Source organism: Zalophus californianus, chromosome 4 (assembly GCF_009762305.2).
Source record: "Zalophus californianus isolate mZalCal1 chromosome 4, mZalCal1.pri.v2, whole genome shotgun sequence".
NCBI lineage: Eukaryota > Metazoa > Chordata > Mammalia > Carnivora > Otariidae > Zalophus > Zalophus californianus.
The window spans coordinates 62,442,674-62,470,615 of NC_045598.1; the positions used below are offsets into that span (position 1 = coordinate 62,442,674).

The 27,942-nt window shown below is 38.2% G+C and overlaps 1 protein-coding gene across 10 annotated transcripts in view; it reads right to left on the bottom strand.

The window, feature by feature from the left end:
* The window catches only part of SLC44A5 (solute carrier family 44 member 5), a 360,746-nt gene that overhangs the window by 64,684 nt on the left and 268,120 nt on the right, over nt 1-27,942 (bottom strand). For 9 of the 10 annotated variants that reach the window (XM_027609451.2, XM_027609612.2, XM_027609801.2 and 6 more), the window contains one exon: nt 19,171-19,255. The exons of the other annotated variant lie outside the window; for it this stretch is intronic. In XM_027609451.2, the coding sequence (XP_027465252.1) occupies nt 19,171-19,255 (85 nt within the window). The remainder of the gene's footprint in view (nt 1-19,170; nt 19,256-27,942) is intronic. 10 annotated transcript variants of the gene reach the window in all.

Sequence of the window (27,942 nt, forward strand, 5' to 3'; positions counted from 1 at the left end):
ATTTATCTATTTGCTTTTATATAAATTCCACTAGCCAACATATATCATTATTTTTAGATGTAGAGTTCAATAATTCATCAGTTGTGTGTAACACCCAGTGCTCATCACATCACCTAGTTACCCCATGCCCCCACCTACCTCCCCTCCAGCAACCCTCAGTTTGTTTCCCATAGTTAAGAGTCTCTCATGGTTTGTCTCTCTCTCTCTGATTACTTCCCATTCAGTTTTCCCTCCCTTCTCCTATGATTCTCTATGCTGTTTATATTCCACATATGAATGAAACCATATAATTGTATTTCTCTGACTTATTTCACTCAGCATAATACCCTCCAGTTCTATCTATGTTGATGTAAATGCTAAGTGGTCATCCTTTCTGATGGCTGAGTAATAATCCATTGTGTATATACACCACATCTTCTTTATCCATTTGTCTGTGGACATCTCCGCTCTTTCCATAGTTAGGCTATTGTGGACACTGCTGCTATAAACATTGAGGTGCAGGTGCCCCTTCAGATCATTATGTTTGTATCTTTGGGGTAAATAACTAGTAGTTCAATTGCTGGGTCATAGGGTAGGTCTATTTTCAACCTTTTGAGGAAACTCCATACTGTTTTCCAGAGTGGCTGCACCAGCTTGAATTCCCACCAACAGTGTAGGAGGGTTCTCCTTTCTCCGCATCCTCGCCAACATCTGTTGTTTACTGTCTTGTTAATTCTAGCCATTCTGACTGGTGTGAGGTGGTATCTCATTGTGCTTTTGTGTTTCCCTGATGCCAAGTGATGTTGACCATTTTTTCATGTGTCTGTTGACCATCTGTATGTCTTCTTTGGAGAAATGTTTGTTCGTGTCTTCTGCCCATTTCTTGATGGATTATTTGTTCTTTGGGTGTTGAGTTTGATAAGTTCTTTATAGATCTTGGATACTAGCCCTTTATCTGATATGGTATTTGTAAATATGTATATTAATATTAATGTAGTGTATCACATTGATTGATTTGCGGATGTTGAACCACACTTGCAGCCCAGGAATAAATCCCATTGGTCATGGTGAATAATCCTTTTAATGTACTGTTGGATCCTATGGGCTAGTATCTTGGTGAGAATTTTGGCATCCATGTTTATCAGGGATATTGGTCTGTAATTCTCCTTTTTGATGGGGTCTTTTGTCTGGTTTTGGGATTAAGGTAATGCTGGCTTCATAGAAAGAGTTTGGAAATTTTCCTCCATGTCTATTTTTTGAAACAGCTTCAGAAGAATAGGAATTAATTCTTCTTTAAATATTTGGTAGAATTCCCCTGGAAAGCCATCTAGCCCTGGACTCTTGTTTGTTGGGAGATTTTTGATTAAGGCTTCAATTTCCTTGCTGGTTATGGGTCTGTTCAGGTTTTCTACTTCTTCCCATCTCAGTTTTGGTAGTTTATAAGTTTCCAGGAATGTATCCATTTCTTCCAAATTGCCTAATTTGTTGGCATATAGTTGCTCATAATATGTTCTTATGACTGTATTTCCTTGGTGTTGGTTGTGTTCTCTCCTCTTTTATTCATGGTTTTATTAATTTGGGTCTTTTTTCTTTTTGATCAGTCTGGCTAGGGGTTTACTGATCTTATTAATTCTTTCAAAAAATCAGTTTCTAGTTTCATTGATCCATTCTGTTTTTTCATTTCTATTTAATTGATATCTGCTCTAATCCTTATGATTTCTGGTCTCCTGCTTGGTTTAGGCTCTATTTGCTGTTCTTTCTCCATGTCCTTTAAGTGTAAGGTTAGTTTGTGTATTTAAGACTTTTCTAGTTTCTTGAGAAAAACTTGTATTGCTATGTACTTCCCTCTTAGGACTGCCTTTGCTGTATCCCAAGGGTTTTGAACAGTGTGTTTTGATTTTCATTTGTTCCCATGATTTTTTTTTAAATTTCTCTTTAATTTCCTGGTTCAATTCATTGTTTAGTAGGATGCTTTTTAGCCTCCATGTATTTGAGTTCCTTCCAAATTCCCTCTTGTGATTGAATTCAAGTTTCAAAGCACTGTGGTCTGAAAATATGAAGGGAATAATCCCAACTTGTGACCCAGGATGTGATCTATTCTGGAGAATGTTCCATGTGCACTCAAGAATGAGTATTCTGTTGTTTTGGGATGGAATGCTCTGTATATATCTGTGAAGTCCATCTGGTCCAGTGTGTCATCCAAAGCCCTTGTTTCCTTGTTGATCTTCTGCTTAGATGATCTATCCATGCTGTAAGTGGGGTGTTAAAATCCTCTACTATTATTGTATTATCAATGTGTTTAATTTTGTTATTAATTGGTTTATATAATTGGCTGCTCCTAAGTTGGGCACGTAAATATTTATAATTGTTAGATCTACTTTTTGGATAGACCCTTTAAGTATGATATAGTATCCCTCTTCATCCCTTACTACAGTCTTTGGTTTAAAATCTAATTTGTCTAATATGAGGATTGCTACCCCAGCTTTATTTTGATGTCTGTTAGCATAATAAATGGTTCTCCACCCCCTCACTTTCAGTCTGGAGGTGTCTTTGGGTCTAAAATGAGTCTCTTGTGGACAGCATATCAAAGGGTCTTGCTTTTTTATCCAATCTGATACTCCATGTCTTTTGATTAGAGCATTTAACCCATTTACATTCAGAGTAACTACTGAAAGATATGAATTCAGTGCCATTGTATCACCTGTAAAATCACTGTTTCTGTTTATTGTCTCTGTTTCTTTGCTGGTCTATGTTACTTGTGAGCTCTCTTTGCTTACAAGATCCTCTTTAATATTTCTTGCAGGGCTGGTTTAATGTTCACAAGTTCTCTTAGTTTCTGTTTGTCCTAGAAGTTCTTTATCTCTCCTTCCATTCTGAATGACAGCCTTGCTGGATAAAGTATTCTTGGTCCCATGTTTTTCTCATTTAGCACCGTGAACATATCATGCCAGCCCTTTCTGGCCTGCCTGGTCTCAGTGGATAGGTCTGCTGCCAGTCTAATGTTTCTACCCTTATAAGGTTAAGGACCTCTTGTCTCAAGCTGCTTTCAGGATTTTCTCTTTATCTCTGAAATTTGCAAGCTTCACTATTATATGTCGGGGTGTTGATCTATATTTAATGATTTTGATGGGGGTTCTCTGTACCTCCTGAACTTGAATGCCTATTTCCTTCCCCGGATTAGGGATGTTCTCAGCTATAATTTGCTCAAATATACCTTCTACCCCTATCTTTCTTCTCCCTCTGGAACCCCAATAATTCTAATCTTGTTTTGCTTTATACTATCACTGATCTCTTGAATCCGCCCCTCACGGTCCAGTAATTGTTTCTCTCTCTTTTGCTCAGTTTCTTTATTCTCCATAATTTTATCTCCTGTATCACTTATTCTCTCTTCTGCCTCATTTATCCTAGCAGTAAGAGCCTCTATTATTGATTGTATCTCAGCAATAACCTTTTTTATTTCAACCTGATTAGGTCTTAGTTCTTTTATTTCTCCAGAAAGGGACTCTCTTGTGTCTTCTATGCTTTTTTCAAGCCCAGCTAGTATCGTTATACTCATTGTTCTTAATTCTAGCTCTGACATTTTACCAATATCCGTATTTATTAAGTCTCTCACTGTGATTACTGCCTCTTGTTCTTTTTTTCTGGGAATTTTTCCTTCTGGTCATTTTGTCCAGAGAAGAATAGATGAACAAGAGAACAAAAAAAAAAAAAAAAAAAAAAAAAAATAAAACATGACCCCAGCAAAATATACACTAGGCAAATCAGAAGAGAACAGAAACCAAAAAAGAAAAAAAAGGGGGGGGCGGGAAGAATATAACCAAACAGGTAGACAGAACAGGGTGATACATTTCATCCTGGATGTATTTTTGTCTGTTTGTTAGAAGACACTTGATCCCAAAATTGTAAAGAAGAAAAACATATATATACAAAAATAAAATTGAATACAGTCAAAGGAAGCCATAAATGAAGAATATAGCTCTAAAATGTAAAAATGAAAATTAAAAAAAGACGAGTTGATAACAGAAGCTAGTTGAAAAGGGAAAAAAGAAAAAAAATTTTAAATTGAAAGACTAAAGAATCATGAGAAAAAAACCTCAAATTCTATATACTATTTTCCGCTAGTGCAGGAGTTTTTCAGTTCTGTGTGATCCACAAACTTGGTATTCACCTGATGTTCCTGCTGATCTTCTATGGGAGGAGCCTGCTGTGCTGATTCTCAGGTGTCTTTGCCCGGGCAGACTTGCGCCACCCCTTGCCAGCTCAGTGTAAGCTGCTTCGGGTTACTCTAAGGGGCTTTTGTTCCCTGAAGGCTTTTCATGCCACTTTAGAGGATGAAAAAAATAAAATAAAAATGGCGGCGCCCTGATCTCCAGCCCCGGAGCTGAATGATTCCGACCCCCACCTCTTCAGTGCACCCTCAGGGAAAAGCAGGCAATCACTTTCAAGGGCGCCAAATTCCACAGACTCCTGAAGTGTACCCAGGGGAGGGCGGGGTGGGGAATGGGAGTCTCACCATGGCCCCGCTGCTTTCTGGGCGCCTGCTCTAAGAGCTGTTGCCTGATCCTGTGCATACCGCACAGCTCCTTCCATGGGAAGGAGCAGGGTCTCACAGCAGTTTTGCTGCTTGCTGGGCCCCTGCATCTGATCGTGCTGCAGTTTGAGCTTTATGGCAACACCTAGCTGAGAGGCTATTCTGAGGCTTGCTAACTGTAGCTGGCTTCCCTGTTCCAATGCTTGGGAACTCTGCTGCATGCAGGCACCCCCGTTCTTCCCCGTTTGGGGATCCTGAGACCATACTGTCCTACCTAGCTTTCTGCCCCACTTCACCACCTGAACACCTTTCAGGCAGAGATGTCACTCACCCGAAAAGACTTCTAAAAGTTCCGCTTTTATGCTCTGCTGCTATATCACTTTCCAGTTGCTGGTTTACGGAGGCTCCCTCCCCCAAAGTTCATCTTCCAATATAATGCCTCAGATTCACTTCTCTGCACCTCCACACTTTTCCTTGCAGAAAGTGGCCAATTTTCTATTTGTAGAATTGCAGCCATTCTTTTCTTAGATTACAGGTTGAGTTTGCAGGTGTTCAGAATAATTTTGATAGACATCTAGCTGAATTCAAGGGACCAGATGAAACAAGGGCCCCTACTCTTTCACCATTTTCCGTCCACTTCCTCCCCAGTAGGTTTAGATACAGGTGGCTTATAAACCATACCTTGAGAGAACACAGCCCTAAACATTCAAGCATTTGTTAAGTCCCCAATTAATTATTGTGACTACATACACAGAATAATGTAGAGTAGACTATTAACTCAGAATCGCCAAGTAGGATCCAAATGTAAAAATAAAGAAAGCCCTCCACAAAAAAAAAAAATTCTGGCTAGATTCTTGCATCATTTCTACCCTCTTCCTGCCCCGGAATGGGTGAATTTTTTTCCCAACTCCAAACTGCAGAGGGCTCTGAGAGAATCTCTCATACAGACTGAGGGTACATGTAGGAAAGGCAGACCAGCATCTCATTTTCAATTGTACATCTCTTCTGTGGCAGACTTATTCATCAACCCTCTGTGCCCACTTTAGAAGTGAGAAATGAAACCCAACGACCACAGAGGGTTAGAAAAGCCAGTGGCACAGAAATAGGACAGCCCTGAAGCAGCGTCTTATGGGAGGATGAAGAATCAAGTAAATGGGCTTGCACTTCCCTGGTGATAACTCATCTGACACCAAGAGACTGGTGGTGAGTCACCAGGGATGGAGCTGAAGGGGTCTGGAGGGTGGCAAGCCAAAGCTGATCTCTCAAATCAAAGGACTCTAGTAAGGACTTCCCCCAGAGAATCTCCTCTTGTACACCATGAGAGAGCCAGCTTTTGGATGCTTACCCCAAAGAGGGTATTGATGTCTAGTTAATCATGTCTCAGCTGCAGTAGTAATAAGCACATGGGACTAGGGCAATGGCCAGACGCTCCTCCTCCTTCCATCCCTCACAACACAAAGAAACAGCCAGAACCAAAAGAGAGGGAAGAGAAGGGAAAGGACTGACCAGGCCCTCCCTTCCTCTCTCAGTTCCCTTGCAGAGTTCAAACTTGAGCTGGGGGGTTGGAAGAAATGAGATTCAAATTTTAAATTGGACTACACTAAACTCTATAACAATAGAAAGGGTCTGGAAAAATACAGAATCCACCTGAGATGTTCAAGTGAGAAGAAGACAGACTTGCATGAACTCTGTTCAAGCCAACGATATGGGAAAAATAAACCCATTTCATCTTTGTAATCCTATCAAGTTCAGATGGCTGAAGAATATGGCCGTCAGCTTATAAACACTATGCACACAGCTACTTCATGATTCCCAAGAGCCAGCTTTGCTCTTTCACCAAACAGCCCTATCATCTACACAGTCTTGTGGTACACGTGATTCGAATTTGTACCTATGCAAATGAATATATTATTGTATGTCATGAATCATTGGAGTTCCTTGGGAGTAGTTAAAACTGTGAATGGTAAATCATTAAGTGTCAAGAGTCCCCCACAGTAAAATTGATTTATAAACTGCAAATGATACATAAACTCAAGTTATTCACCCGATTATGCTATTGTCAAGGGTAAGATTTATACCTTATTCACCTTTATATCCCACTTTTCCAACACTTATTCTAGTACTCGGCCCATTCTAGATTTTTATTAAATGTTGCAGAATGAATGAGAACAAGTCCAGAGTAAATTGTTGTTGTTTAATCTTAGAATCCTCCTTCATTTCCCAGTACAAATCTAAGGTCATTTAATTCCAGTCTGTCTGATATCTTTAAACTTCAGTGAACCTCATGTAGTGCGCTGGTGGCTCAGTCGGTTCTTGATTTTGGCTCAGTGTCATGCTTTCAAGGTTCTGGGATAGAACCCCACACTAGGTTCTGTGCTCTCCCTCCTTCCCCCCACACACGTACTCTTTCTCTAAAATAAATAAATCTTAAACAAAAACAAACTTCAGTGAACCTCAAATTCCTCAGGTACAGCATTGGTGGTGATGGTTGCAACTGAGCAATTCCGTGGGAGTGACTGAGGGAGTAACTATTTAACTTAAACTGCATTTCCATCAAGAAACAACAAAGTAAAATCAACTGCAAACTACTAGTTCAAAATGGTGTACCATGCACTTAAGCCTTCTCTCCTCTTTCCTGAGACTCATGGAAATAAAAGAATGGAAGTACAAAAAGGAATAAAGTTCACCACACCGGATGAGGGTGGGAAAGACAGGATCTGTTCACAATTGTACGGGAGTTCAACAATTTCTGGAAAACGGAAAGCATATGAGAGTATGTTGAGTGATGAAGATACCAGAGAGGGGTAGGGAAAGGGTGAGATACATCCTGCCTACTGGAAATCATGAGATGCTGGATTCAGAGTTGAAAGTGAAAAATGTGGTTGAACACAAGATTAACTGAAGGTTTATGTACAGAGCTACAGTACAAACCAGCACCTCTGTTTTCCCCATACCCTGGCACTTGGAATTCCAGCATCCAAGAAAAACATGTAAAACTGAGGCCTCCTTTGTGGAATGAACCTTCTGGGATTAGCAAAGGCTTTTATGGAATTTGGTGCCCCAGCCTACAAGCCTTCATATTTTGCAAACATATGCCTGACAGCCAGCTTCGTATCAGTTTATGCCATCGTGAAATCTGACAGCGAACATGGCCTCATCACCTTATACAGGGCAGAGGTCTCACAGGAAAACTGACCTACTAACATAACTGTGGGACAAATTCATACAAGCGACTTCTTTCTTTAATAATAATTGGTAATCAAGGGGAATCAGGAATGTAAGGAAGAATCAGAATATGAAAGAGAAAGACTAAAGTAAACAAAAACTGATGCTGGATGAAATACAATAATTTAGGGCATAGGATGGACCTTTAAAGAAAATCCAGTGTTTTCAAAATAATCCAAGCAGACTGCCCATAAAATAAAAATACTATAACATTACAAAGAAATAGAGGATAAGAGGGCTTTTAAAGATAAAAAATATGAGGAAGATGGAAGAGTAGGAGGACCCTAACCTCACCTCATCCCATGGATACAACTAGATAACACCCACATCAATATAAATAACCCAGAAAATGACCCAAAGACTGGCAGAACAGATTCTCCACAGCTAAACATAGAGAAGAGGCCACCTTGAAAAGCGTAGGAAGGGCAGAGACACAGATAGGAGTTAAACAGACCCACAGGATTGTCCCCAGGAGGGACAATGCAAGTACAGAGAGGGAAAAGAAACACACCCTCACACCAGGCACCCCAGGCATGGAGAACCTGCATAGGGAAGATAAACCCCCATGACATTTGGCTTTGAAAACCAGAGGGGCTGAATTTTGTGAGTTTTTACAATCACTGGGGCTTAGTACCTAGAACTTTAAAAGTCAGCAGGCTGGACTCTGAAAGAGCTGGGAGAACCTGGAGGAGGAGGAAACTGAGTCCCCAACCTTAAAAAGAGTGCAATAAACTGCCCCACTAAGATACAGCATAGAAGCAGCAGTTTGAAAAACACCTGGGGTATGAAGGATGGAGATTTGTTTACTAATCTGAGAGTGAAGGCTGGAAGGGTAGGGATTTTGAAGAGATTTCTCCAGGAACAAAAGAGCTGACAGGTGTCATTCCACCCCCCACTCCCCAGCTTAGACACAGGGACACCTGTGGGAACCAACACAGTGCCAACAGTTATTATCTCACTTGCTAACACTGTACCCTGCCCTGGCATTCTCCAGCAGACATGCCCATCCACAGCTAAGGCTCCATTCTAGGTCCACTCCCAAGCACACCTGAGCAAAACTTCCTGACACTCTGTACCTCACCCCCGTGTTCGCCTGCGGACCTGCCCCCTCCAATACAACTGTGGAGAGACCATCCAAAGTGCTACCATGAGCCTGGCAGTGTGCAAGAAGCCCTGACAGAGGCCAGCACAACTCCAGAGTAACTCCTGCTCTAGGGAGAGGGGATGATAACCACACACACCAGACTGAATTTAGCCACAACGGTGGGCTGGGGGCAGACAGCTGGTTTGACTACAGGCCCTTCCCACCAACAAAATCTTCTCAAAGGACAACGGAGGGAAAGAACCCTGCTACTGCCTCTCTGGCAAACATTTAGTCTGACTCAGCTCAAGTGCAAGGCAGCCACAGCCTGACCCACTAACAGAGGAAATAAATGCTACCCACAAGGAAAGAGAGCCATTGCAGATAACTGGACTAAAGGCAAATACAGCTCAGTTACCACAGCAGGGCACACACAACATATATAAGAGGCATTCCTAAAGTGCCAGGTTCTGGTAAACAGGGAACTTTGCAGGGCAGGGCACTACAGGACCTCTTTATAAGGCCATTACTTTCAAGAGCAGGAGATGTAGCTGACTTTCTTAACACATAAAAACAGACACGGAGTTACACAAAATAAGGAGACAGAGGAATTTGTTTCAAATAAAAGAACAGGACAAAATTACAGCAAGAGCACTAAATGTAATGAAGTAATACATATACCTGATAAAGAATTTAAAGTAATAATCACAAAAATATTCAGTGGATTTGTGAAAAGAGTGGAGGACCTCAATGACACCCCCAACAAAGAGACAGAAAACATAAAAAAGAACCAATCAGAGAAGAAGAAATAATAATGAAAAGTAAAAATACATTAAATGGAATAAATAGTGGACTAGAGGAAGCAGAGAAACAGATTAAGGATCTGGAGGACAGACTAATGGAAAGCAATCAAACTGAACAGGAGAAAAAAAATTAATACAAAATGAAAATAGACTTAGGGACCTCAGTGACACCATCAAGTGTACTAACATTCGCACTGTACAGATCCTAGAAAGAGAAGAGAGAAAAAAGGGGGTAGAGAATTTATTTGAAGAAATAATAGGTGAAAACTTGCCAAATATGGGAAAGGAAACAGAAATCCAGATCCAAGATGCACAGCAAACCCCCAACAAAATCAACCCAGGAAGGTCCACACCAAGACACACAGTAATTAAAATGGCAAAAAGTAGTGATAAGGAGAGAATTTTAAAAGCAGCAAAAGAAAACAGGAGCATACAAGGGAAATCCCATAAGGCTATCAGCTGATTTTTCAGCAGAAATTTTGTAGGCCTGAAGAGGGTGGCATGATATATTCAAAGTACTGAAAGAAAAAAAAAAACTGCAACAAGAATACTCTATCCAGCAAGGCAATCATTCAGAATAGAAAGAGATATAAAGAATTTCCTAGACAGGGCACCTGCGTGGCTCAGTTGGTTAAGCGACTGCCTTCGGCTCAGGTCATGATCCTGGAGTCCTGGGATCGAGTCCCGCATCGGGCTCCCTGATCTGCAGGGAGTCTGCTTCTCCCTCTGAGCCTCTTCCCTCTCGTGCTCTCTCTCTCTCATTCTCTCTCTCTCAAATAAAATCTTAAAAAAAAAAATTTCCTAGACAAACAAAATTTAAAGTAATTCATGACCACTAAACCAGCCCTACAAAAAATGTTTTTTTTTAATTTTTTTATTGTTATGTTAATCACCATATATTACATCATTAGTTTTTGGTGCAGTGTTCCATGATTCATTGTTTGTTCCTACAAAAAATGTTAAAGGGGACTCTCTGAATGGATAGGAAAGACCATAAGCAATCCCATTTCCTAGACGATTTTTCTACCCCATACACAAAAATAAAAATGGATTAAAGACCTAAGTGTGAGACAGGAAACCACCAAAGTCCCCTTTGATGATAACCTCTTTGAAATTAGTTGTAGCAGCTTCTTATTAGACACATCACTGGAGGCAAGGGAAACAAAAGCAAAAATGAACTATTGGGACTTTATCAAGATAAAAACTCCTGCACAGTGAAGGAAACAATCAACAAAATTCTAAGGCAATCTATGGAATGGGGGAAGATATTAGCAAATGACATATCTGATAAAGGGTTGTTACCCAAATCTAAAAAGAATTCAACAAACTCAACACTCAGAAAACAAATAATCCAGTTAAGAAATGGGCTGAAGACATGAATAGACATTTTTCCAAAGAAAACTTCCAGATGGCCAACATACATGAAAAGACGCTCAATATCACTGATCATCAGGAAGATGCAAATCAAAACTACAGTGAGCTATCACCTCATTCCCGTCAGAATGACTAAAAATAACACAGGAAACAACAGGTGTTGGCAAGGATGTGGAGAAAGGGGAACCCTCTTACACTGTTGGTGGGAAAGCACACTGGTGGAGCCACTCTGGAAAACAGTACGAGTTTCCTCCAAAAGTTAAAAATAGAACTACCCTATGTCCCAGTAATTGTACTACTAGGTATTCACCCAAAAGATGCAAAAATACTCATTTGAAGGGATAAATGCACCCCGATGTTTACAGCAGCATTATCAACAATAGCCAAATTATGGAAAGAACCCAAATGTCCATCTACTGATGAATGGATAAAGAGTATTTGGGGTGTACACACACACACACACACACACACACACACACACACACACACACAGGAATATCACTCAGCCATTAAAAAGAATGCAATCTTGCCATTTGCAACAAAGTGGATGAAGCTAGAGAGTATTATGTTAAATGAAATAAGTCCATAAAAGAAAAGTACTGTATGAGTTCACTCCTATGTGGAATTTAAGAAACAAAACGTATGAACACAAGGGGGGAAGAAAAGAGAGGTAACCCATAAGACACTTAACTATAGAGAACAAACTGAGGCTTGCTGGAAATGAGGTGGGGTAGGGGAGATGGGTTAAATGGGTGATAGGTATTAAGGAGGGCACTGGTTGGGAGCAGCATTGGGTATTATAGGAAGTGATGAATCACTAAATTCTACACCTGAAACTAACATTACATTGTATGTTAACCAACTGGAATTTAAATAAAAATGTAAAACCAAAAAAAAAAAAAAAGAATCCAGGAAGTCCAAGGTGTGAATAACAGAATTCCAAAGAGACAACCAATAAAATGGGAAGAATGAAAATAGCTAAGAAATAACTGAAGAAAATTTTCCAGGGCTAATGAGAATCCTACTTTTTCAGAATTAAAGGACTCAAGACTGAACAAAAATAATTTAAGAAGAGAAAAAGACCTATGTCACATTGTGAGATTTCAAAACACTAAGAATAAAGAAATGATTTTAAATGCCTTTTCCAAAAGAAAAAAAGTCACCACAAAATGTGTGAATCAGACTGGCATTAGCCACACTGGATGCCAAAAACACTGAAACAATGTCTTCAAATTTCTGACAAAAATTGTCTTTCAAGGTACAAATCTATCAGTAGGCCATCAGTCAACTATAAAGAGAGAAAAGAAAAGTATTTCTAGGGAAAATACTCAGGAATTTACTTCTCAGGAAATACACTTCCTGTGCTTCCTTTCCTTAGGAGGATCATTGAGAATGTTCTCCATCAAAACAAGGGTGTCAGCAAGGAAAACAAATTGGCAAACAGGAAACAGTACACGGGACATGTACATACTTTAAAAAGTGTCAGTTGTTTATGTGAAATTAAAATTTAAGTGGGTATTCTGTGTTTTTATTTGCTTAATCTGGCAACTCTAGAATCAGGATCCAATCTAATGGGGTAGACAAGTCCCAAAATTAAAACTTTGCAGTAGATCTGAAATTTACCAGGTCCTGAGTGAAACAAAAGGACAGAGGCCCTGCAGGGCTGTCTTCAGAGGAAAGGGACCTCTGAAAAATGGGGTGATTGGGTCCTGATAAAGTCTATTCACAAAAGCTTAGCATAATACCTTCTAGGTCCATCCATGTTGTTGCAAATGGCAAGATTGCATTCTTTTTTATGGCTAATATTCCATTGTGTTTATATGCCACAAAACAAGCGAACAAATGAATACAACAAAAGAAAAACAGACTCATAAATATAGAGAATAAACTGGTGGTTGTCAGAGGGGCAGGGGCAGAGAGATAGGCAAAATAGGTGGATGGGGATTAAAAGGTACACACTTCCAATTATAAAATAAATAGGTCACAGGGATGAGAAGTACAGCATAGGGAATAGAGTCAATAATACTATAATAACTTTCTGTGATGACAGGTGGCAACTACCCTTGACATAATGAGCATACTGAAATGTATACAGTTGTTGAATCACTATGTTGTACACCCGAAACATTATAAGTCAACATTATGTGTAATTACTTATTACATTACCTATCAGGTAACATTGTAAGTCAACTATGAGCCAATTAAAAAATTTTTTAAAGAAAAAATCTTGTTGGCAAACAAAATATAATTAAGAATGTTAATGCCCTACGTTAAAGCAAACTAAAATGTGGGAGGATACTAAACCACTAATAAAGCATAAGATTTGACTTTGGTATCAGTGACCTAGTAGACATGAAAATGGAAGGCCTGCTACTGAGTAAAGTTTACATAGTTATAACAAAATCAAAGTCTTTTGTTTCCAACTTCTAGAATCAACCTACCAGTAGAACATGGAAGGTGATGTAATGTATGGTGGTTAACATAATAAAATAAAATTTAAAAAAAAGTTGTGGAACTGAACTTCATAACAAATTTGATTATGTAAAAGGTAAATATAGAAAGTAGAAGGGGAAATGAAAAGAAAGAGGGAGAGAAAGGTAGCAGGGTAATATCCTTTTATATAAAGAGGAGTCAAAACACTGACAAAAGTTAATGGAACAAGAAATAGAGGTGTTAGTATACTATTTAAAGTCACAGAAGTAACCATATGAAAATCTACAGGTAATAATCTAACTGCAAACAAGCGAGGAGGAGGGGATCAGGCAAAGAGATACTATAAATGAGTTAAATCTTCATTTTTCATAGCAGGCTGGCAATGGATACTTTTTTAATGCATACTTTCTAACACTAATAAAGCACAAAACAAAAGAATAAGCATATTACTTAAAGTTATGCAAAAAACCACCAGAGAACTAAGGCCAGTGTTAAAGACTGAATGTATCCACCCACAAATCCATATGTTGAAATCCGAACCCCCAGTGTGATAGTCCTAGGAGGTGGAACTTTCAGGAGGTGAGTGGTCATGCAGGTGGAGCCCCCATGAACAGGATTAGGGCTCTTATAAGAGACCCCAGAGAGCTCTCTAGCCCCTTCCTCCATCTGAAAATGCAGAGTGGGGACTGCTCTCTGCACACTGGGAAACAGGCCCTCACCAAGAGCCTGACCACACTGGCACCCTGATCTTGGACTTCCAGTCCCTAGAACTGTAAGAAATGCATTTCTGTCATTCACAAGCCACCCAGTCTATGGTATTCCGTTATAGCAGCCTGAACTTACTAAGAGAACCAGAGAGAGAAGAGAGGGTCTCTGTGGAATGAAATTGTCATTAAGGAGTCCTAGCACGGGAGACCATTGCTTTTATTGCCTTTAGAAGCTCTTCGTTAATGTTCAGTTTACTTTCACATGCATATATCTATATAAGTATATAAATATATTGATATAGATTTTTAAAAATTAAATCAAGTAGTACTTCGGGGCTTGTAGTGCGTTCAAACAAATTTGTGAGACCTCCTTGCTATGTTATGAGAAGTTCTTCAGTAAACTGAAGACAAGTTTTCTTGCTTGACCTAGATGCCAAATTGATGCAAAACATAAATGGCAGAGTTTTGTCCTTTTAATCTTAGCTCTTTCTCTAACTGAATCTCACTCTAAGGATGGGTATTTTCATCTAATTTGGTAACTGTGCTGCATCAATGTTCAAAACACATCTACAAGCTGAAGTTTTTGTAGTAGCCAGAAGGTGGCATCAAAATCAATTGAGTGGAAATCGCAAAGAACAGGACCAAACACAAGTATCAGGAATAACTTCCCTGAAAAGCCGAGAAAGTTACATCAACAGAGCACTCCATTTTCCTTTGAGGTCTCTGTTTTATCTGTTTTGACATTTTAGAAAACCCCCAGTGCTCTCCTAGTGTCTTTTTGGTTAGGCATGGATATACAAAACACAAAATGGCCAAACTCTACATCCCAAATATTATCACACTATTTCTAAACACAGAATTTAAGCTTAGTAATAAGGAAGGTCTTTGAGAATTGAGAATCTAAGGGTTGCTGTAAGTACATCATGACACTAACAAGTACAAATACTCTGTTACAGTCTAACAAGTATTTCCTGGACTGTATTGTTTGGGGGGCTTAAATTAATTACACATCCTGACATAGATGCATTTCATTTTACAACAGAAGGGCGCGCGCGTGTGTGTGTGTTTTAATTTAATGATATTTTTACCAGTTTATGTTCAAGATTTTTAGGACTGGTAAACATGCAACATTTTATCATAGGACTGTACTGTAATTTATTTAATTAATCTCTGTTGATAGCCATATAGGCTATTTCCATTTAATTACTACTATTTCATAGTACCTGTATCATTATAACATCAGGAAATTTTACGCAAATTTCCACTAGGTAAGTTTCTAGGAGGAAAACTGCTGAATCAGAAAGAATATACAGATTTGAAAAGTATTTCATAGAAGCCACTTTTAGACAACAGGCTTGAGAAATGGAAACTTGGTTAAGGCAGAAGGGACCAAAGTGACCCTGGCTGAATGAATACAGACAGGCCCATCAGCGGACCCACCTCAAAAGTTCCATAGGACCGCTAACTGATGGGCTACTTATAACCAGGCACAGTTACCAAATGGGAAATTCCGCATGTTGCCACACCTCCTCACCTTTCCCCTTTAAAAACAGCCCCCACCCACTACCTCCATGCTGATCACCTCTCCTCTACTGTCTGGCCTGCAGCTCCCTTGAGGTGTATTCAGTAAACTTCTATCTCCTTTGTTCTGCCTCAGGTGAATTCTTGTCACTATGGGCACCACTGGCTTCCACCCCAAGAGCCACCCCACATTTGGGCCCCCCCCCATCCGATCGGGAGACACACCACATTTAGATACCACAGTTTTGATAATTATTATATTTCATTACCAAAGTAGAAAAGGAGATGTTTTTAACACTGTAAAATTTTAATGTTTTCAATTTGACAACCTAATAAGCAAAAAAATGTATTAATTTGCATTTCTTTAACTATGGTTGAACAATACCTTGTATGATTATTGGCCATTATGTTATTTTCTGTTTATGACTTTTGCCAACTTTGATACTGAATTATTCTTTTCCTCTTTAATTTTGTACAGCAGTTCATATAATAAAGCTATTGACCCACTGTCAGTTACATATGTTGAAAATATTTTTTTCTGGATTGCCATTGATCTTTTAACTTTGCATACAGTGAGTTAAATGGTAATATAGTGGCAATATATTTTCAAATAAAGACTTCTTTACCCCATAATTCTATAAATATACCTCTGCATTTTCTTCTGTTACTTTTTTTATTGTATATTTTATATACAAAATCTTCAGTGTTTCAGTATTCATTTTGGTGTAAGGTAGGAGATAAATATCTAATTTTATATTCATGATAGCATTTCAGTTAATTCAGTACCATTTAATAATTCATATTTTTGCTACTGATCCAAAATCCCACCTTTATCACATTCCAAATGTATTGTATTTACTTGTATTTACTTCTTTCTGCCTATTTCTATGATAGTTCCACACTGTTTAAGTGATTGAAATCTGATATTCTCACAAATATTTTCACTTACTATTAAAAACTCTAATCATCATTTAAACTTCCTTGTTAAATTTTCAAATTAATATACAATTATAAGAATTAAAACAATTGAGAAGCTTAAAAATATAAATTATATTATGTAATTATTACATGATAATGATGGTATCAAAAATCAGTGGGGAAAAGAGCATATTATTCAACCAACTATTCTGAGATAATTGCATCTGCAGTTGGAGAAAAATTTTGATTCCTACTTCAGTCCATATTAAAAAAAAGAAATTCCGAGTAGATTAGAAATTTAAATGTAAAAAAGGGAACCATAAAATATTAGAGACATACAGGTGAATGTTTTTCAAGAGTAGGAAAGCAATTACAATCATGACACAAAATCCAGAAACTATAAAGGAAAAGTCAACAGAATCACTTCTTGAAAATATAAACATAATTTTTAATGGCTCCATTACATTAGAGGCCTCATAATTTACCATCATCCACATATTATTGGATATCTGTATAGCTTCCAATACATTGTTATTATAAATAATACATTAATGAACAAGTCTGTGTTACACTAGGATTGTCTTTGAATATCTTTATGTACTGCAATTTGTAGTATCCCATTTTTGTTGGAAATATGTAGGTCATTGGCTTAGGCCTAGAAAACTTACTGTTACAGAGGCCCTTTTAAAAATAGCCTATTTTAAGAACTAGAGATTTAGACATTTGTATGATTTTTTTTTTAACACCACCTGGTGCTTTCTTTGTCCTTCATAGTGTAAAAGTTTTTGGCAATGTTAGGGTTTTCTGAGTTACTGAGGTTAAAATAAGAATTACCACTCAGATGAGGACTTAGTCCAGTTTCCAATGGGCTACAAGGACCTTTTGTAGGAGTCCATTCATCTGTCATAAATTCAGTCTGATATGATTAAGGATTTGATCCTCACCCACTCCGCTGTCCAAATTTCTAGTTTCTCTTGATCATCTGTAATAATTCTACTCCATGAACTTTATTAACCCTTTCCTGAATCTATTTTTTAAATTTGTATCTCTTGGAATAATAAGCTCCAAAGTTATGGGTGGGCAACATACTGAACACACCAAATGTTCACATAAAAACACACACACAAAAATGTTTTGAACCTTATATTTTTGTTTTTGGTAGTAGTGAGGGCTGCTGTTGTTTTTGTTTTTTACCCATTCAATGCCAACTTTTATAGAAACTGAATTGGTTATGAAGAACCAGGAGATCTAGTAAAAAACCAGGTATTGCCAGAAAAGAAATGGACCAGTGAGAAAAGAGAGGAAATTTTCTAAAAATGTGAAATTTATGTTTTTGTTTTTGTTTTTGTTTTTAAGGTAAAGAAACAGAAAAATTGCCTTTGGAAATTGGAAACTTTTGTTATGATTAACATTAGAAAGGAATCTGATAGAACATTCTCCCTTGTTTCAGCTAGTCAGAGCCATTGTCTATAGCAACCAAGTAGCTTTGAAAAGCCTACCACTCACTGAAGATTTCTGGGTGGCACACACTTTCAAAAATGAAGTGATTTGTCAGTAGGCACTGTGGCAAAAACAATTCTAACTGCAATGTTTAGCTACTCAGAACTCAGCCTTCCAAAAGCCCATTTCATAAGGCATTTTAAAATATGGCTTCTGATAAAATCACTCGTCCAATTCATCCACTATAATTATACTTTTACTAAGCAGAGTCTTCATGCATTCTAATAAAATGCTGCATAACAATGACAACTTGTCCTAAGTCATATAGTATGAAATTTCCCAATTGCTTATATAGACGGTCTCTAGGGAAAATGGGAGGGAGAAACCTCCTTTCTGAATTTCAATCTTCTTACGAAGTCTAGTAGGATTAATGTAAAAATGATTTTGTTACCAGCTAGACCCTGAGACCTGGCCATTATGGCTCACCTGCTTGTACCCACCAACATTTGTCCCACATTTTCCTTAAGCTCTTCTTCCCAACTTATCTCTTAACTTAGGCAAAGGACCTTATGGGCATAACATCCCATGACGGACACTGAAACTACCCCTCAAGCAATGATGACTGCCTGAGGAAGAGTTCCGGTGGCCCAGACCACCAAACCTGTTTGAGCTAACCCCCCGACTCACTTCTGCACAGATGGACCATGAAGTGATCTCTGGAATGACCAACAATTAATTACCTTACCTCTTCATAATACTAAAATCTCTGCCCAAGATGGAGCACAAGCCTCATTTACATATCATACATACCGTATCTATATATATGTCTATATATTTCTATAGGCATGTTTCTTTAAGATGCATGCATGACCTTATACGTACCTCTGCATAAGATGACAAGGCTTTCCCATCTAAATATTCATCCTAACCTTAAATAAAAGGAACCCATTCACCCTTGCTCAGGGAGTCACAACTTTGGAAGTTATTTCCTGTGATCAACTTCTTTGGTGCAAATGAAGTTTCCTTTGTGTGACAACTCACCTGGTGTAGTTTCTACCTATGACTCACCAAGGAGCGAACTCATGCTGGTTCAGTTATGGTTTCTAGGTTCCAGCTTAGATGGCAAAAATCAGACAAAGGAAAGGTGGCCATACTCACTCATTGGGGGTGCCCTTCTGGCCACAAAAGTGGCCCTTGCTGTCTGTAGGGTAGGCCACTCTCCTGGGGTCTCCATGTACCCAGGCTGCAAGAACAAGAAAGGACAAAAACTCTATCAGCGACGGCTGACTAAAGGCAGTCCGATTTGAGAAATTAGAATGCGCCACGGCAACACACTAACCTCTCCCCTCAGTCACAGGAGATTATTGATTTTCTTCAAAGTAATTTCTTAATGAAAAGTAAAATAAAATATGGATGAATCAGTCAGAAAACACATTTCTTTTAATCTCTCAGGACTCATCTGGGTTGTAGCCAAAACCTGAGGTAATGCACTTAGAAAATGACATTTATTAGAATGTGAATTAGAGGGCACACTGCAAATGCTTGGTTGGCTAGAAGTCACTTTTTTCTAGGGCTTAAAACTAAATGACTTCATAGCAGAGCTAATAAATTTACAGTAAATATTATGATGTAATTCTTTTGGGTTATACATAAGTGAAAACCATTTAAAAATTCAACCGAATGAAACTGTAACACCCAATTCACATTGACTAGTTCTTTATGACTTCGTGTGCCATTATGAAAGGCAAACATCAGCAACTTTAGTGGCAATATATAATAAAGATATGCTGTGCATTTTGTTGGATAATCTCAAAGCTTAGTATAAATTTCAAGTGTTCTCAAACCTCATGAAAACTGAAGACTTGATTCTGTTTTCTCAGGAAATGCAGGGCTTTACCTTAGATAAACTTATCACCTTTATTTTCCAAGAATTATAAACTTGACTGGCAGCTAGAATATAGAATGACAGAAAGTAACATGCATTAGCTAAATAATACCCCCAATTCTAACTGAAATTTTCTTTTTTGGTTTGATTAACATAGTTCCTAAAAATCTAGAAAATGCATTGGCCATCGATCACACCTGCCTCTGCGTACGGAACACCTCTCTCTCTGTCCTTTGCTTCCTTTAACGGTTACCCAGCTATCTCCTTACCCCACATTCATTGGATTTGACAGTTCATGTAATAATTCAGTCACCCTTATGTACACGGCCTGTGTGACTTGGGAAGATAAAAAAAAATCAATTCTGAATGAGAATTTTAATATGGAAGAGAAATTTTTCTCAATAATTTTTCTCATCCATCCAAGTCTTTCCTTTTAGTATCTAAGTAGCCAGAAAAGTCTCCTTTGTCTCATTCTTTGTTCAATGTCATAGAAGCCAAATAGGTTTCATCTTCTAATACAGTGGTATAAAATCTGACTCATTCAGGCTGCCTTATCTTCTTGTCTTTATTTCCCAGAATAAAGATAACGGACTGTAAAGAAAGCATTTAAATGTCATCTAAGCGTTCAGTGGACAATGTCTCTGGATACTATTTCATTATATTCTGCTTTTATATCTTTTTTGGGGGGTCACATTTAGGCTAAAACTAAGAGGTCCACTTTTACCTATTTCCTGCAATATTTTTCTTTCACCCTGAAATATTTTATTCCTTTTCCATACAAATATTAACTCAGAAATGGCACGTAAAGAAGCATTTAGATTGCTAGGTTGGCTTTTTAATACATTTATGCCCCTGAAAAAGTCACTTAATTGTTTTAGCTTTGGCTTTCTAATCTGTTACTATAAAATGGGTATAATACCAAAGAATGTTAAGAATATGAAAGAAGACAAAGTAGAATGCCTAACATGGTGCTTTGCATGCAACATGGACTTGGTAATGTTCGTTCCTGTCTTATTTAGGTTTCCCCAACACAAATCCCTGAGACAAGGACTTTGCTATGGGCAGGTTAATTTAGGAGATAATTCTAGGAAGCTTAGGTGAGAATGAGAAGGGAAGGAAGCAAAGCCAACAAAAGGCATGTTAACAAGTGGGATACTGTTGGGGGCAGGGGTGACTCCATTCTGCTGAGGACCTTCTGAGGAACCACATAGAACACGTTTGTTGGGGGACATGCTGAAACAGTCTACCATAGCTGCAAGCAAATCCAGAAGAACTGAGGGGATGTGGGGTAGGACATTAGCAGAATCTACTATAGTTTTCTTTCCCTTTTTCATCAATCAATTAATAAAAGAATTTACTAAGCAACCACTATGTGTCCTGTACTAGAAGTCAATACCATTATAGTTTATATCAGACTTCCCAAGAAAAACACGAAAAGGAGACAACAAAATTTGCAGAAGCAGGCACTTGAGTGGCTCGGTTAGGTGTCTGACTCGAATTCTGCTCAGGTCATGATCTAGGGTGGTGAAATTGAACCTCAAGTCAGGCTCCATGCTCAACATGGAGTCTACTTGAGATTCTCTCTCTCTCTCTCCCCTCTCCTTTTGCCCGTCCTCACGCCAAGACACATTCATGCTCTCTCTCAAATAATAAATAAATAAATAAGTAAATAAATAATCTTTAAAATTTACAGAAGCCATAGAGAAGAGGTAAAACCTGGCAAAGACTGAAAAACGACTAGAACTTGGACCCGGTGGCCAGGAGCAGGGACGAAATTATAGATTAAGGAAACAGTATAATAAGAGCTTTAATGTATTAATTACTCACAGTGTGTCAAGTTCTATGCTAAATGTATTACATCCATTGTCTCATTTGAGTCTTGCAATAATTCTATAAGGTAGATATTATTTTCACCCAAATTTTATAGGTTAAAAAAAGAAGAGCTGCAGTTAAGAGATGGCAGTGAGGGGCAGAGGGCGAGGGCAAGGGAGAGGGAAAGAGAATCCTAAGCAGGCTCCATGCCCAGCATGTGAGCCTGACTGCACATTCCCAAGATCATGACCTGAGCCAAAAAAATCAAGAGTCAGACACTTAACCTGCTGAGCCACCCAGGTGTCCCTCAGAGTTTGATTTACTTCTCAAGGTCACAGTTTTTCAGTGGCATAAACAGGGCTTGAACTTAGGCTTGTTGCTGTCTAAGGCTCAAGTTTTAACCACTAGGCTAAAAAGCTGTAGTGCTGCCTGCTAGAGGATAATTTAGGAATGAGCTTGTTAACAGTGGGAAACAACACAGATTATCAGCTACATGAGATCAGCAGGATGTTGGACACATATGGTAGGAAAGGAGAGGACACACGTAATTTTGGAACCTTTGTCATTTGAAAAGAAAAACTTTATACTTGGCAGGAGAAGACAAGTATCAGGTTGGGAGGGATCTGATGCCTGGGGACAAAGGAGAAAGGGACCAAGATTTAATTGCCAAGGGAAGAATGCTCTTTCTCTGTTCTGTAGTTTTAAGCTGCGGCAGGTGGCTGTGATTATGAAGTTGCTGCTCCATCTCTCTACGCAGACTCTGGCACAGAAGTTGTGTTGCAGATCATCTGTGCTTGAGCTGGAATGACAAATCTTTCAGCTAATAGCTGCAAGGTCCGGTTCAACCAAGTCACCTCAGTCAAGGGTATCTAGTTTTATCTTCTCCATCAAGTCCCCATCTTGCCACACCTCCACTGGAGGAATTTGACCGGGGGCGGGGGGGGGGGGGGGAGAGGAAATGGAGATGTGCAGCAACAGCATTTTGTCTGTTAATAAACTAAGGACTGCTCACATTTTACTTCCTTTCTTGGAATTTCTCTATTCCACTTCTTGGAATGTGGTGGCCACTAGCCACTCGTGTCCACTGAACACTTAAATGTGGCTTACCTGAACTGAGACATGTTATAAGTACAAAATACACATCAGATTTTAAAGACAGCATGCAAAAAATGTAAAAATTTCAATAATTTTTATATTGATCATATCTGAAATAATAGTTATAGTTAAATAAAATATATTATTAAAATTAATTTCACTTGACTCTCTTTATTCTCTTAACTATGGCTACTGGAAAATGACATTACACATGACTCACATTTTGTTGCTCCTGGGTAGATCTACTTTAAAATATTTCCCCACAAATGTCAAGGGCTTGTCATGTAAGGTGATTAATAGTGTCATAACATCACAGGTTCGTTGGGGCGCCTGGGGTGGCTCATTTGGCTAAGTATCCAACTCTTGATTTCAGCTCAGGTCATGATCTTGGGGTTGTGAGACTGAGCACTGCATCAGGCTCCGTGCCTGGCGGGGAGTCTGCTTGAGATTCTTTCCCTGTCCTTCCACCCCTCCCACCACTCACATGCTCTCTCTCTAAAAAAATAAATTAATTTTAAAAATCTTTAAAAAAAATAGTGCCATAACTTCAGATTTGTAGGCCAGTCCTTCTCCAACCACATCATACTGAATGCATCCTTTGTATAATAAATATTTTGCCATTCTCCTTTTATAATCTTGAAATAATACAGATAACATAACTCACCCATGTCCATAATTTCTTTTAAAATATCAATAACATGTCCTCACGTAATATAAGTGAGAAATAGAAAATAGTTTATAATTAAATAGTATGCACATCAATATGCAAATGCTCACAAGTGACTAAACCAAAAGACAGTGAATTAAGCCAGGTACACGCACCTATAGATAGAATCACTGACTGTAACAGCTATAACTGCAGGAAGATGTAGGTGTACTGCATAGGAGACTTAAATAATACAAGTGTGTTGTCAATAAAATGATTTTCCTAAGGGAACAAATTTTAGTGAATTCTAACAAAAAAGTACACTCTTTCTTCAAACTCCCTTGGTATTCATTGAAACCATGCAAAAATAACATTTGTAATTTTAAAACAGAAGTTCTAGATCCAAATACTTAAACGTGAGTTGTCACCTACATGAGGGGACATGGGAAAGTCAAGCAGGAAGTGAGACAATTCTTGGTTGTACAGAACTGTCCGAGATATTGCAAAACATCTACCTTTCCTGGCTCCCATCCACTAAATGCCAGCAGGACCCCCCTTGAATACTATGACAATCAAAAAGTCAACTCAAATTTTTTGAAAGATCCTCCTAAGCAGTGGTCCTGCTTCAGTTGAGAGCCATTGGTTTATATGTTCATTCACACTCTCAAAAATTTCCAAAAAAATACATACATATATATGTATATCCCAGATTATCTTTTTTGCTTCTAGATTTTATGGGGGGGACAGATATGCTATCATAGAGTTCTTTCTTATAATGTAATACCGTTTACTTTTATTCAGCTGATCACCATCTATGATGACTTTCAAATATGTCCATAAATTATGTGACATTTTTCTTCTAGAGGTGGTGCATAATTCCCCATCTCTTCAGTGTGGACTAGACTTAGTGACTTGCTTCTAATGAATAGATGTGGCAGAAATTACATTTGGGTGACTTCCAAAAGTAGGTCACAAAAGGCATTACAGTTTTGTCTTTGCTCTTTAGATCACTAGCTCTAGAGCTTGAGATACTCAGAAATCCTATAGAAAAGCCCATACAATTGTCAGCAGTTGGTGAGAACTGAAGCTTCCTGCCAACATTCATGTAAGTGAGCCATCTTGAAGGCTGATCCTCTACCCTAGTCAAGCCTTCAGCTGACTGTAGCCTTGGCTTAAATCTTGACTGCAAACTCATGAAGCCATGAACTTGGAGCTAGAGCCACTGGCTAAGCTGTTCCCAACTCCTGACCACAGAAACTGAAATAAGAAACATTCTTTGCTTCAAGTTGTCAATTTTTGGAGTAATTTGCTATTTGGCAATAAAGAACTAATTACCATACAGCTTTTAAAAATATTTTATATACTTGAAGGATTCAGTTAAATCATTTTTCTTTTCTCCAATCTAAATATTCAAAATAATTAAATCCTCTTTTCTATTTGATTTGTTTTGTTATGTTTTTTAACTCATAGGTACAATTGCTAGGATTTTAGTAATTTTTGTTTCTTCATAAATGATTTAATACATGGAGTCCTCAACTTGATTTATATATCCTCTAGGGCCTAACCAATTATACACTATCTGATACCTATTAACCTTAATTCTTAAAGTTAACATGAAAAGCTTTAAAGTGCCAGTCTAGAATATGATCAAACTCCCATGCACTCATTCATTCATTCATACTGAATTGTCAGTTATCATATTTCTATCCATTTTGTCATTCATTCATTGGGCCTTCCTTATTGTTGTAAGCACATAAAGACTCTGAGGATATAGAGATGAACACATTCATATTTAGTATAGTATTATTTTGTAATTAACACATTCTCCCTAAGGAAACTATATTTCATCCTGATTGACCAGTGCAGAGAGAGGATGGCTTCTGAAGAATGATAATGAATTATCTTTAGCTTAACTAAGTCATGACCTTAATTTTAACTGCTCTTCAAGTTGTAGTCTTTACCAGAGCAAACCAAAATTTGTTGCAGCTGCTGATCTAACAAAAGCTGTCCCCCTTTCCCAAAAAGTAGAAAACACCAAGGGAAATTGCTTTCACCTGGCAGAGATAGTACTGCATCCTCACTATCTTCCTTCAAGGCCATATGACTTCCTAGCTCTTTGCCACAATCTAGTCTGCAGAGTTTTGATAATATCCTTACTCCACAGGTTATCATGCAAATTCCTTACGTTGATGGCATCCTGAAGATAAGATCTGGAGAATATTGGAAAGCATGTAATCTCGATGCCTTTGAAAGACTTATGTATGCTAATGGATGGGAAATAAGTCTCAGGAAAATGCAAAAGTCTTCTAATACAGACCTGAGGAGTCCAGTAGAGATATCTCCTCCAAAGTGAAAGATAAGTTGCTGCACCTTGCATTCTCTGTTAAGAGGCACAACTCTAATCACCTACCAGATTTGAGTAAAGCCCAGAGAAATAAAATGCTTTTCAAAATAATCCATAAGTAGATCTACCAGTAGGTATGGCATAATGTACTCAATGGTGCTTAAAATATCTGTCAGAACAGGATGCTGTATAGGACCTATGGAAAATGTCTTGTAGAGAATCATAGTTGGAGGTCCCTAGGGTTTTGGAGAAAACTCATGTTTTCAAGCAAATAACTGTTCTTTTGAGAAGTTGCTCCTGGACCCTGAATGATCACTCAATGACATAAGAAACCCAGCATAAACTAGATGTTGTCTGATCCAACAAGCTTAAAGTTAGCTGTGCCCAACAGCAGTCCATTATTGAGTAGAAGTGGTATATTCATACAGTGCTTGAGAAGGTCATGAAGGCATAAGAAAATTACATAAAAATACTGCTTACAATAGTGTGTTGACTCTTGAGGCACTGTCTTAACATGGACCTACGACTCATGAAAGGGGCCTTATGATAGTTGAATGGAAAATAAAAAAGCTAGACTTATAGTTGGCTAAGGAGAATCTGTTGGCACTGATCAGGGGAAATGTTCCTGGTTATACACTTTGGAAGAAAAGATGACTTTGAATCATTTATTTATTCATAAACAGAAGCCAACAATTTGGCCACATTATCATGGACTTGAAAATAAAAGCATTAGACAATCAGTGGCAAGGAAGTTTGAGAAATAACTAGAAGGACTGAACTCAAAATGGATCTATAATATGAAGATATTGATGTTTCATATGGTTACTTAGTAAAGACCCTTTTTCAGAGGTATCTTTAATGATTAAATGTTAAGACACTCATTCAATGATTTTGTGAAAAAGTAATCATGACAACATGGATGAAGATTATGTGGGGATTTTGATAACATGGAGTTTTATCCACAAAGGTTGAGTTGGCTCCTAATAAGGCTTATGTGACAAATTTGCCAGCAGTGGATGACAAAGCCTGAACCAGCCAATCTTATGGAACAGTTGAATAACCTATGGAAGACCCATTTAAAGCACTACTTAGGAAGCAATGCTGTTCAAGGTTGGATTGTTACTTTTTTAGAATACAGCAGGATCCTGGCAGGAAATACATGTTATACTTACACAGAAAAATTGTGGAGAGTTTAGTAAATATTTATAAACGTATAGAGTTATAGGAAACAAGAGTTGATGCAGAACCCAGAGGCTAGCAACAATTGGAAGCCATTTTCACCTCCATGACTGAAGTGGCAAAGGGGGAAGAGGTTACCCAAATCCAGAAAAGAGAAGCCAAATGGAAAAGCTGACTGACAAGACTTGAAGCCTTAGGGAGAGAGGTATAGCTAATCTGAGGTGCCTCGCCAGGAAGAGAGCCAGAATACATTTCACAAACTCATTCTCCTACCCTCCAATCTATTATTGATATGCCACATTGGCCAAATCAGATCGGAAGTTGCAGGAGAGGAGAACCTGTTGATGTAATCCTTATGGATCATATGCTAGTTTCTCAGGGGACAGAACAGGGTAAAGAGCAGGTAGAGAAGGAACCCAGAGGGGAAAAAGAAAAATACCCAGCCTGTATTCTGAACAAGTGACCAGCCTACCTAAGGGTGGAATTTTAGATATATTCAGCAAGACATTTAGAACTTGACTAAAAACAAAGCAGTAAAGAAAATAACCTGAGATATAAGATTTCAGATTCACTTTTGTCAGAATTTACTGTGAGAAAGGGCAGCAAAAGGAGAGAGCAGAAAGACACGCATTCTAAATTTCAGAGTCTGAAATGGGAGGGGTGACAGTAGGAGGTAAAAGGGGGAAAATCCATATTTTTAAGAAAGAGTTGTAAAAAAAATAGACAAAGAATTAAAAGAAAATGGAAAAACAACCAAATATCCAAGAAACTAAATTAACCTTTTCACATCTTTGTTGTTTTCTTTGTTAGCAAGACTGACTCTATGCTGTTTAATATACTTTTTCTAGTTATTCTAGATAATGTTGGTCTATCACATTCATAACCTGTTTAAAGATTTTGATTCATATTGGAAAATTAGGGTTTTTTTTTTAAGGTAAAGAAGTAGTTGGAAATAATGACAGAAATTTA